This window comes from Neofelis nebulosa, chromosome 7, assembly GCF_028018385.1.
Source record: "Neofelis nebulosa isolate mNeoNeb1 chromosome 7, mNeoNeb1.pri, whole genome shotgun sequence".
Taxonomy (NCBI): Eukaryota; Metazoa; Chordata; class Mammalia; order Carnivora; family Felidae; genus Neofelis; species Neofelis nebulosa.
In genome coordinates, this window is record NC_080788.1 from 61,326,742 (window position 1) to 61,339,494 (window position 12,753).

General features: G+C 41.7%; 1 protein-coding gene across 8 annotated transcripts in view; it reads right to left on the minus strand.

Moving 5' to 3' along the window:
* Positions 1–12,753, minus strand: part of STARD9 (StAR related lipid transfer domain containing 9) — a 118,574-nt gene that overhangs the window by 100,583 nt on the left and 5,238 nt on the right. For all 8 annotated transcript variants that reach the window (XR_009264194.1, XM_058738021.1, XM_058738022.1 and 5 more), the window contains exons 2-3: positions 11,046–11,115; positions 9,304–9,420 (exon numbers count right to left, since the gene is read on the minus strand). Coding sequence is in view for 7 of the 8 variants with exons in the window: in XM_058738022.1 (XP_058594005.1) it covers positions 9,304–9,420; positions 11,046–11,115 (187 nt within the window). In the remaining variant the exon portion in view is untranslated. The remainder of the gene's footprint in view (positions 1–9,303; positions 9,421–11,045; positions 11,116–12,753) is intronic.

The window sequence follows — 12,753 nt, forward strand, 5'->3', positions numbered from 1 at the left end:
CCGCCTGTACATGAGTGTCTACTGTGGTAGACTTTTGTTCAAAGGGCTGCTGTTTATTGTATATGCCCTCCTTTAGACGATTCTGTAAATCTGTTTTTCCAAAAACTTTCAAAGTACAAAAAAAAAAAAAAAAGCCTCTCAAAGTAATCATCACCATCACACTTCTCTTCTTCAAGGATTTAATTGACGACCCTTTAAAACTCAGGACAAATTCAAATGTAAAGGGAGTGCACATATGGGGCAACTTGTCAGCATTGCACACAGGAGCAAGAGAACTTCTGGGTAATGTCAAGGACAACTGTCTCAGGAACCCTATTTATATTTATACTTAGGCTGCCCCATGTCTGCAAGTGACTACTGAGCTTTGGGCATGCCTCCCTTACAGATAACCTCTCTCTCCGGCCTAGACTCAAGGACCCAGACAGTACCAGAAATTTCTGTTACCCTTGGCTCACAGGGGAGGAAAAAAAAGTGCCATCAAGCTTTTGCATTTTAAAAGATTTCTCTAGTTTTTGTACAGGCATCCGGCACCAGCAGCAAACATTAAGTTTCAAAGATCCCAGTTCCTCAGATTTTTATAAGTCTGAAAGCTACTCTTTAAAGATTCATAATCAAGTTTCTGGAGAGGAAAAAATGTGTTAGATGAAGCCAAAAGAATGACCTTATTGCCTTAAAATCCAGCCCATGGCGATGCTTATGTAGCTGAGCAGCTGTGCTGCTGGCAGGGGTAACATACTGAAATGAAACACTCATGATAATCTCCCTTCCCCCACTTGTGCCTGCACAGCCTCATCCAGTTATTGCACAAAAAGGCTTTTTCTTATAAACTTCTCTCCCTTCTACTTCTGGCTCCATCTTGGTTGGGAAGAAATAGCACGAGTGATGGAATGTACACAGCTCTGCAAATATTCATGAGAAAATGCTTTGACGCCCACATGCTCCCCAGCTCCCCTAACACATACATGCTTTAGGGAAAAGGGATGCCCAGAGAAACTGATAGGAGTACGTGGTTCTCTAACTTAAGTAAACCGCAAGTCTTCTCAAAACAGGTAAAAGATTCAAGAAGGCAGAGTCTTAATTTGTCTTTCACCCACTGAACCATAAATTGAATCATTAATCCAATAACCATTGATGGGTCATTTCAAATGTGCAGCACTGAGGGCACCTGGCTGGTTCAGTCACTGGAGCATGTGACTCTTGACCTCAGGGTTGTGAGTTGAAGCCCTACAACGGGTGTAGCGATTACTTAAAAATAAAATCTTAAATAAATAAATAAATAAATAAATAAATAAATAAATAAAATCTTTAAGGGATGCCAGTGGGTTAAGCATCCAACTCTTGACTTCAGCTCAGGTCATGATCACACGGTTTGTGGGTTTGAGCCTACACTGGGCTCCGCACTGGTAATGCAGCGCCTGCTTCGGATTTTCCCTCTCTACCCTTCCCCTGTTCTCTCTCTCCCTCTCAAAATAAATGAATAAACTTTAAAAATTAAATAAGACAAATCTTTAAAAAAAAATAAACTGTGTGACACTGGAAATACAGAAATAGAGCTGTGCAGCTCTGTGTGGCGTGGCATTCGAAACCTTGGACTCTGGAGTCACATAGTCAAGGGTTTGAATCCTGGATCTATGACTTGATTGTAGGACCTTAAACCAAGGTATCCAAACTATCTGAGCCGGTTTCTATTCTGAAATGGGGATGATAATACCTACTGTAAGGAACAGTACAATTCTAACAGCATCTCCCCCTCTGTAAACTCTCAAATTCCTTTTAACTGTAGTTTCTTCTTCATGTTTTCCCCTCTTCTTGCTCCTCTAAGGTCCCTCCTCAGTTTCAGTAACTCTTCCACCTTCTCTACTCTGTCCCCAAAGCCTCCATTCACACTCCAAGCTCAGAAGATACAAAACAAGTAAGGCATAAAAGAAGTGAGAGTCATAGTCCACTTCTCTACCTCACTCTACTTGTGTTCTGAGGAAGTAATAGATCATCTGTCTTCATCTTATAATGAGTTGGGGTCCCCAGAGAGAAACACTGCTTCTGTGCCAGCAGCATCTAATCACAGCCCAGTTACATCAGAGAATCCATAGTAGGCACCTAATACTTCCCCGTACTACTAGATGGCAATAGTGCCATTTCCTCACTTGAATGAGTACAGAGCCAAGAACAGAAACATTCTAAAGAACAAGAGCTTTCGTTGGGATTCTGCTAAGCAGCCTATTTTCTGCCATGCAGGAACCACTGTGCTGCAGTTGATGACCCTCATCACTAGAATAAGCAACAGGCACTTCCCTGAAACATTAAGGACAATTCTGGACTAGCCGAAAAGAAAAAAAAAATCCCGTAACTGATTTTTGTCTCTCTAGGCTTTCATCGTTAAAGTAAGTATCTTGAATTGTCTCTAGCATTCTTCTAATATCAATATTCTGTATTTTTGTTAAAGTTTTTATTTAAGTAATCTCTGAAACCAAAGTGGAGCTTGAACTCATGACCCAGAGATCAAGAGTCTCATGCTCAGGGTTCAGTCGGTTAAGTGACTGATTCTTGATTTTGCCTCAGGTCAGGATCTCATGGTTAGTGAGAGCTTCACACTGGGCTCTCGGTTGACAGTGCAGAGCCTGCTTGGGATTCTCTCTCTCCTTCTTTCGGCTACTCCTCCACTTGCTCTGTCTCAAATAAATAAATAAACATTTTTAAAAATTTAAAAATGGGGTGCCTGGGTGGCTCAGTCGGTTAAGTGCCTGACTTCGGCTCATGTCATGATCTTGCAGTTCATGAGTTTAAGCCCCGTGTTGGGCTCTGTGCTGACAGCTCAGAGCCTAGAGTCTGCTTCAGATTCTGTATCTCTCCTTTCTCCGCCCCTCCCCTGCTCACACTCTCTCTCTCAAAAATAAATAAACATTAAAAAAATTTTTTTTAATTAAAAAAAAAAAGTCACATGCTCTTCTGAATAAGCCAGCCAGGTGCCCCTCAACATTCTGGAATTCTAAAGTATAAATATCTAGCAACCACATATAAGGATTCAAAAACTCTGCACAAGTTATTCTTCATGCCCTAATTACATACAATCTGCTACAATTTAATTTGAAATCCTCTATTTTGTACTAATGGAAACGAAGACCAACTGGTTTAATGCTTCATAAACTGTTAAAATCATCATGTTCTGTACTTAAACATTATTATTACTTCTCTGTCGTCCCGTCTCTGAACTGACATTTCTTCATTAAATAATCACATGCAAATGCATACAAGGTATACTATACTGATAGTGGCTTTCCTCTTGGTTCCTGTAGTCAGTCCTTTCATCATTTTTAGGGGCATGTGAGGTTTTCCTCTGAAGACTCCAAGTTTCTAACATCCTCAAGCTAAAGTCCAGAAGAAGCAATGGGTGCCTGGGTAGCTTAGTGGGTTAAACATTTGACTCTTGATCTCGGTTCAGATCATGATCTCATAGTTCAAGACATCAAGCCCCACATGGAGCTCTGTGCTGCTCCCTCAGAGCCTGCTTGAGATTTTCTCTCTCTCTCTCTCTCTCTCAAAATAAATAAATAAACCTAAAAATTAAAAAAAGAGAAGCCAAATTGTCTTTATTCACAGGTGACATGATTCTGCATGAAGAAAATTCTGAGGAATACACACACACACACACACACACACACACACACACACACACATTCCCCGCACCCCGTCTGGGGCTCTTTGAGGGTAGGCAATGGATGTACTTATGTGTGATGTTTGGTATTCAGTGCACTGTGGAGATTAAATAATATTATAAAAACAAAAGCACAATCACATTGCTGCTATAATTTCAGTTTTGGATCCAGTGGTTAGGAGGAGGAAATCTCCTGCACACTCACACGATTTTTTATCTGGAAAAGATACAAGTGCTTCAGCCAAATAACTGGCCATTTTAAAATAAAGATTCCCAGGAGAATAGGAGCAACTGCTTTCCACAAAGGGCTGGGTAGCTTTTTGTTCCTGGACGTGCTTTCTGTTGACTCAGTCTGCACTTGTTTTGACAGCCAATTACAGTCCTTTGTGGGTAAAGCTGAGCTAAAGCTCTTCATGGAAATTTTTACAAACACAAAATTATCCAAACACAATACACTTGAGCAGAGGACTCCCACTCCAACAGATATTCCTGACCAGGAGGAAGGGAAGGGAAGTTAATTTTCCAAGTGCAGCATGCTGATCCAGAAGGGATCATAACCAGATTCAAAGAAGAGATTTTCAAGTCTAGTTCAGCTCTTAGCAGCCTGAGCCTCACTTCCTTTGTACTGTGATAGGGTAATCACCATAGGGAACCAAGCCACAGTACTCAGGAACCCCCTTATCAAATTGCAGTTGCCAAGCCCTGATCTGGGAACTTAATTATTTCATTTCCTCCTCACAGTAACTCAAGCTCAAGAAACTAGAACTCAGAAAATTTAAGTAACTTGTCCAAAGCCAGCCAGCTAATAAGTGGCTATGCCTGAATTCAAACCCAAGTCTAACTTCAGAAACTGGATTAACTTTAATACAGATTCAAGCCAGATAAAATGTAGGCCCATTTTGAAGAAAAGCCTTGACTACAAGTCCAAATATCAACAAACACTAAAAACACAATTTAGACCAACACTGACTTGCCTTTAGAACGGGAAGCTAATGACACCAAGGTCACAGGGTAATGGACAAGACAAGTGGTATGATCCCCTACCGCTGCCCATTCACTACACTCTTTTCTCTCTTCACCATCTCTTTTCTTTCCTAATTTACCATCTCTTCCTTTTCCTATATCCCTTTTGTTTTTCTTTTTATACTGTATTGTAGCAAATCATATGAACTCTGCATTCAGATAACCTGTGTTCAAATCTAAGACTCATTTCTTACTGCGTGACCTTTGGGCAGATCACGTAACCTAAACCTAAATTTCCTCAACTATCAAAGGATAAAATCTTCTACCTTTTAGGCTGCTGAAGGGATTAAATCAGATAATATGTGTGAAGAGATGACCAGGTCTCTAGTAGACTAAATGAGACTTTAACATTGAGGGTCAATGAGACTTGCTAACATACAATTTAGAATTGGACAGTCTTGGATTTGAATCCCTGCTCCACCACGTACTGGTTAAGTGATTTGGGCAAGTCTCATAACCTTTATGTACTGTAGTTTCCTTATCTATAAGATGGAATATACAGGATAGACTAAACAGATTTGGGAGATGATCAAATGGAATGATAAACATTTAGAAACTATAGATATTTAACAAATAAAGCAGCCTCTCATTAGAACTTGCAGTAGTGCCTTGTTCTCTAGAGGCCCATGTTTGTTGATGCCTGATCTATTTATCAAGCGTGTCACCACTAAAGATTAGGAAGTGCTAAAACACTAAGAAATGCTAATCTTGAACCTATCTTTTCAGATCGTAAAATAAATATAAAAATGGGAGGTAGAAGAGTACAGTGCAATGAAAAGACCACCATAAGAAGCATGGGTCCGGTCCCACTTGGGCCTTAACTGCCTATATAATGTCATATAAATCACACAGCTGTAATCTGGAACATGAAGGGTTTGGAAACATTTTTTATTTTCCTGACTGGGACTGCCACTGGCATTTAGAGGGTAGAGGCCAGAGGTGCTGCTAAACACCCTACAGTGCACAGGACAGACTTCCACAGCAAACAATTATCTGGTCAAAATATCAATAGTAAGTAGTGAGGTTGAGAAGCCCTGGCCTAGATGATTGCTAAGTTCCCTTCGAGCTCTAACATTCTAAGAGACTGTGATGAGGCAGCACTGACACTTAATAGATGACATTCTTGCCAACATCTATCAAGCAATGGCTTATGATATTGCTCAAAATCCTCCTACAGCCAGTGGGGGAACGTTTTCAGAATATTTGAATATTCTGAAATCAGTACTGTATTTTTGTGGGTAAGGACAGTGCTTCCTCACAACAGGAAGAGAGCCAAGGATGAAGAGGGCTCGGTCCTACAGGGACTTGGTCCCTTGCTCTTTGGAGTTAGCATCAGTGTAAAGTCACAAGATTCCTTCTGGCCAAGATGATTTAAGTAACTCTGATTCAAGATCAGAATAAGATAACACACATAACAGCAGAGGTGAATCTCAAATCCATCATGCTAATTGAAAGAAGCCAGACTCAAAAGGCTACATACTATTTTATTACATTCACATGATATTTCGGAACAGACAAAACTGTAGTGCAACAGAAAACAGATTAGCAGATGCCAGGGCCTAGAGGTAAGAACAGTTTGACTGCAAAGGGACATAAAGAGATTTGGGGAATGATGCACTGTTTTGTATACTGAATATAGCATAAGCTACACAATCGTGTTTGTCAAAACTTAGAGAACTGCACACTGTACACTGAAAAGGTGAATTTTACTGTATCTAAATTATACTTCGATAAAACTGCCCAGGCGCCTGGGTGGCTCAGTTGGTTAAGTAGTCCGACTTCAGCTCGGGTCCTGATCTCACGGTTCATGAGTTCAAGACCCATGTCAGACTCTGTGCTGACAGCTCGGAGCCTCCTCTGGATTCTGTGTTTCCCCCTCTCTCTCTGCCCCTACCCTGCTTGCATTCTGTCTCTCTTTAAAAAATAAATAAACATTAAAAAAATGTTTTTAAATAAAAATAAAATTGCCCCCTCTCACCTCCACCCCCAAAATATGATCACAAAGGCTATGTTGTACTTTGGGAGAGGATGAACTGGATGACATTAAAATTCTTCCCAACCCATGTCCTATAATTTTATGACAGTCTGCCCCGCCTATCCTGGTGACCTCAGGGTTAAGTCTGGGCTCCAATTTCTGTGTTAAAGCAATGAGTCTCTCCGACCAACTTATATGCATATGAGTTCTGCCATTATTCAGGGACATTTGGCCCTACTTTAGCTTGTGACAGAGGCTCCTTCCCTGCTATCTCCTATCTTAACTCCCCTTGGGACTGATGAGGGCCTTAGACATTAATAAACAAGTCAGAATAAACCTCAGGGGACACTGGTTTTATCTCTCTGCACAGGCTTCCTGTCCAAATCCCATTTGATCTTTCCATTGAACTTCAAACCAAGCAAGAGAAGAAGAATCATATTTATGACCCCCTCCACTATGGACTTCTGGGCTTCCCACCAGATTATTCTTATACTTATGTTATATAAATGCACACCTAAATTATACCCAAGTTTGTTGAGACATATATAGATACAGATACGTAGTTTTGCTTTGTTTACATACATCACTGACCCAGATTATTACTCTATCAAATGTTACACAAAATGGTTAACTTTTCTTATATCCATATCTAGGTATGCTATAGCCAGGCAGGACTGAAACAGCCATTAGAATGCTCATACTTTCTGCTAATAAAGACCACTGTCTTCTATGACACATATGCAGTCACAACTGTGAAAGGCTGAAGGAATCCCATCCTCTTATTTGAAAGTCAGCTCCTTTCTTGCCTCTGCATGAAGGATGTCAGTAGAACAGTTACAAACACCAGGAACCAGATACTTCATACATGCTTGAGTGCTAGGATAAAAATCAAGGTCCAAAAGAAAAGCCTGGATATGCCAGCGCCTTCATATTCCAAAGGACAGAAAATATGGTAGGGACCAGATACTATCCACACTGACGTTTTCTGCTAAGCATTTACAGCAAACGCCTTGTGACTACAAATATAGGGTGCTCATATTACAACAGAAGGGGCCCACAGAGACAACAAATCCCACAGTAGTCTAGGGTCTTGTTTCCACATGTTCCCCTCAGAAGAGAAAAATGGGGGAATTACACTCCCATGTTTTAAAATTACTCAATCATCTCAGAAGTCTGCAGTGGCAAAGAATCAGTACTGTAAATCACTCAAACTTCTTTTTTTTAATGTTTATTTTTGAGAGAGAGAGACAGACAGACAGACAGACAGAGGAGTCATAGCCAGCTCTGCACTGACAGCAGAGCACGATGCAGGGCCTGAACTCACAAACCGTGAGATCATGACCTGAGTTGAAGTCAGACACTCAACTGACTGAGCCACTCAGGCGCCCACCATATTTTTTTTCATGTTTTAAGTCACTCAAACTTGATAACATTGCTTCTTTGGCATAATCAGAAAAAGGTCCACAAAAAACTAAAACACTTAGCAGAAAACATACTTTAGCTTTTTATTCAAAAGTATACAGACTGACAGGGTGCCTGGGTGGCCAAGCTGGTTAAGCATTCGACTCTGGCTCAGGTCATGATCTCATGGTTTGGTGACTTTGAGCCCTGCATCAGGCTCTCTGCTGTCAGTGCAGAGCCCGCTTTAGATCTTCTGTCCCGGTCTCTCTCTGCCCCTCCCCCACTCACGCATGCACTCACTCTCTCAAAAATAAATAAACATTTAAGGAAAAGTATATAGACTGATAGGCAATGTTCTTCCAGACTTCCCCCCAAAATATTTCCATTTCCAGTGGTATTTCCTAAGGACTTATTCGTATACTGTTTTTTTCATATGTAGGTATGATGATATTGACCCACAGAAGGCCAAATAAGTGATTTTTCTAATATTAGGATGGACTTTCATAGAAAGTATCTTGGTAACTGCTGAGACGAGGGCTATTGTTTGTGGTCATAAAACTCAATGGGGCAAGGTTTGCAGGCCATCACAGGGACTGAATGCATGACCTTCAACAGAGCTCCAACAAGGACAATGCTGCTGCTTCACAGAAACAGAGAGAAGCCCTGTGGACTCAGCTGGCCAGACCTGCTGCCTCAGAAGCTTGTGAGAGAGCTAAGTAGAACTACCAGAGGCAGGAAGGGTGACCGACTGTCTTGCTGGGAAGGCCTTGACTGGTCCTCTCAATCCTCAGCAGATCAATAGAATTCACTTCTCACATACCTTGCAGGCTGCCAGACTAGATGTCTAGCCCTTTTACACTCAGCCTAGGACCATAAGAACAAGCCTGAGTGTCAAAGATACTAGCCTCTAGGATTCCGGGTCCTTTTGCTGTATATACCAAAGGCCAAGTTTTAGGTGAGCCCATTTATCTGCCGTAGGAGTAGAACACTACCTGAACTAATTTCTACCCACCTGAATCTTGCTGTGGCCCAAGCCTAAATGGACACTAGCCAACTTTTATGACCTGAGCAAGCAGTCTTTTCCCATTTCCTTTGTTCTTTCTGCAACCGAAGCCTCTCACTACTATTTCTCAAAGCAGAACATCATTAGTTTCTGACCAAAATATTAAAGTAAGATATAGCCAGGCCCCATGTTAATTTCCCAATAATTATCCAGTCAGAACTGAGGAGAGTGAAGGGAAAATGACATTACCACATCCTGAGATGCATACTGGGGGTCCTCTGGGTTGACTGACCAGTAGCAATAATCAAAGCCAAATGCCACCACCTTCTCCCGGGAGTCACCAAAGCCATCTGGTCGACTGTCCACCTAAAATCAAACATAGGATAGTCTTTTCTATCATAATATCAGAATCTAGCCAGTGCCACCTGATTCCTCCCTGCTATAGCTAGAGAGACCTCAACTGGTCATGAAAATCTTTATGTTATCTACCTAAAGAAAAAAAAGTAACCTTTGTCATTTCCTCATTTAAAACCCCTGGAGAATTAAATGTGCCTATCATGCTGTCACCTATCTGCCTATATATGAACCAAGCACAGAGCAGCTTAGGAGAGAAAGTCCCTCTAGGAGCATCTTCTTATCACTATCATTTTTTCTCCAGGCATTTCTGTAAAGGATACTAGGAGTGCATGTGTAGTTCGGTGCCTGGGCCTGACAGTCTACCAACTGAGGGCTTTCACAGAGGTCCCTGGGTATCCACCCCTAGTGAATTAGGAAGCACAATGGACAGAAGCAAGGACCAACCCAACTGCCCATGGTAGATGAGGGTAGAGCCAGAGCTTGGAACCACACTGACTTCCAGGTACTGGGGAGAATGGTATTATTCCCAGAAATGTCTTACTATTTAATATTTAGACTCTGAACAGAGATAGACAACCCCCAGCACTAGCCACCATAAACTACAGTAGAAAGAGGCTATCAGAATGACTAAGAAATTTTTAGTGGATAAATGACTTCAAGGAAGTAGACAGCTAAGGAGGTGTGCAGGGAGCAGATTAGAGTTTGATCCTGGCCAGGATTTATTCTTAAAAACCAAAAGTCTCACCTTCAGAACAAAGCCCCTGAAGTGTTTAAGCAACAGAGACATAAATAAGAGACAGCAGAGAATAAAAGGTCTTTTGTCCCTGGGGAGCTCCTGTTGCAAGTTTGGCAGGTCCTGTTCTCTTTTAGCCCAGAGCTGCTGTCAAGGGAAACATCGTATCACATCACATCACAGGAGTGGGCATGGCTGGAAGGCCTGGGTTCTTGATAACCCTCACTCCTGCAAGTCAGCTTCCTCACTCTCAGGAGTGCTTAATACTACCTGCAAGCTGTCTATAGCAGCAGTCACATGGCCAGCTTCCCTCCTCACACCCCAAGGCCCAGAAAGAAAGAAACTCTTCCACTTCCGCTGTTCTGGTAAAGGAAGGAATAGGATGGAGGAAATCAGCCCTGGGAGGGGGTGTGGGGTGGGGGAGGAAGTTCCCAGCGTTTGTCCAATTGTGACTCAAAGGTCAGTCAGATCTGTGAAAGAAAATCTGTAACAAGACCCAGGATAGTGACCTACTCCATTCTGAGATCTGATGCATATTAAAATCTATAGTAAAGCCTCTAAATTAAGTGATATCAAATGAGGGACTTGGGACAAAATCTAACTCGTGGTCAGGCGAATTAAGTATATCCACAGATGTACCCAGCATGACTTAAACTGGCCATGGTGCCCATAAACAATTACCAACCAGTTTCTAAACATCTGCACCCTATTTGACAGAACTTGGGCTGCTGTGCCACAATTCCTATACTTCTTTCCTGCCTTATTTTTATACTTGCTTTGTAGTAGGTTATAACTCTTCCCTCTCCCAATCCTCCACCCTAAACACATCTTTATCCCAGAAGCCCCTGTAATCATACAAACTCCTCAGTGGAAAGAGAAAGGAAAACAATTTCAGGCTTACCTTTAAATTTCTGATTTTTGCCACTTTGCCATCAACTTCCATGATAATTCTTCCCCCTTCTTTGGTCTCCCTAGAAAAAAGACCCAAACTCATATGAGAAGAATCATTGCTTTAAAAAAAAAAAAAAAATCAAGAAAAGGGAAGTTGAGACCAGCGTTATTGGGACAAAATGTTTCCCTACTGCTGTCTCCTAAGTAGCTGTCCCCCGGCAGACGTGCTTCTCTGGATCATTAGATTGGCTTTAGAAGAGCTAAAAAGTACCACTATTGAGCACCCTCCACGTGATAGGCACTGTATTAGGTACAGTCATATTATGCTTCATCTTATGCAATCTTACCGCTAACACACCCTCCTAACATGGCTTCCTACCGTATCTTCATTTTTTCAGATGGAAGACTGAAGCTGAGAGAAATTATGTAACTTGTCCAAACTCACACATCAAGTAGTGGCAGAGCTGGGGTTTAAACCCAGATTTATCTGACCACAAAGCCTAGGCTCTTAACCATACCTTAGAAATCAGGCCTGAAACTCTGCAGAGTACCCTTTGCTCAGAGCACAAGTCATCCCCTCTGATTTTTCTAGGATTTTGAGCACAGATAATAATGAAAAGGGTTTTGGAGTCCTCTCTGTTGAGACACTGAGAACACATTTTCCAAATCCTTTCCTTTTGTCTTCCTAAATCCAAATGAGAGTTAAGATTCCCAAGAATTTTCCTATGTAGCAGTTATGTAGTAACACTACATAACCAACCAACCCCTAAATTTACTTTAAGGGGCTTAATTCAAGTGATCCATACACCTGAAGCCCAAAATAAACAGAATATACTCCATTCTAGATATGAAATCCTTTTTCATAACATGAAGACCTTTTAGCTGAAGTGAAAGCCAAAATGGCAGATGAGAATTAAATTCATTGGCATTTCCCCCACTATAATGAAAGTAATCAACTAAATTACTCCTAGCCTAGAACCTGAAAGTTAAGAAAATATGTTCTGTCTCATTTTTATCCTTCCTCATGGTTCCGAGGATGTGACCTTGAGAGTTTGGGGAGGGGAGGAGAGGCATAGTGAGACAAGGGTCTTTCCATTTAAGATTTTTTTTTTCTTTTTTTTAAAAAAATTTTTTTAATGTTTATTTATTTTTGAGACAGAGAGAGACAGAGCATGAACGGGGAAGGGTCAGAGAGAGGGAGACACAGAATCTGAAACAGGCTCCAGGCTCTGAGCTATCAGCACAGAGCCTGACGCGGGGCTCGAACTCACAGACCGCGAGATCATGACCTGAGCCGAAGTCGGCCGCTTAACCGACTGAGCCACCCAGGCATCCCTAAGATTTTATTTTTTAACGTTTATTCATCTTTTGAGAGAGAGAGAGAGACAGAGCGTGAGTGTGGGAGGGGCAGAGAGTGAGAGAGACACAGAATCCAAAGCAGGCTCCAGGCTCTGAGCTGTCAGCACAGAGCCCGAAGTGGGGCTCAAACTCACAAACTGTAAGATCATGACCTGAGCCGAAGTCAGATGCTTAACCGACTGAGCCACCCAAGCACCCCTAAGATTATTTTTTTAAACCAGTGAGTGAGTCTGGGATAAAGCCCTGGGTGGGAAATTTCCCTCTCCCATGTAGTAACATTTCTGTTACCTAAATTTCCTCAAGGCCTTGATGCTCTTTCTTTCACATTTTATACTAGATAGTACTCAAGGCACCTGAGA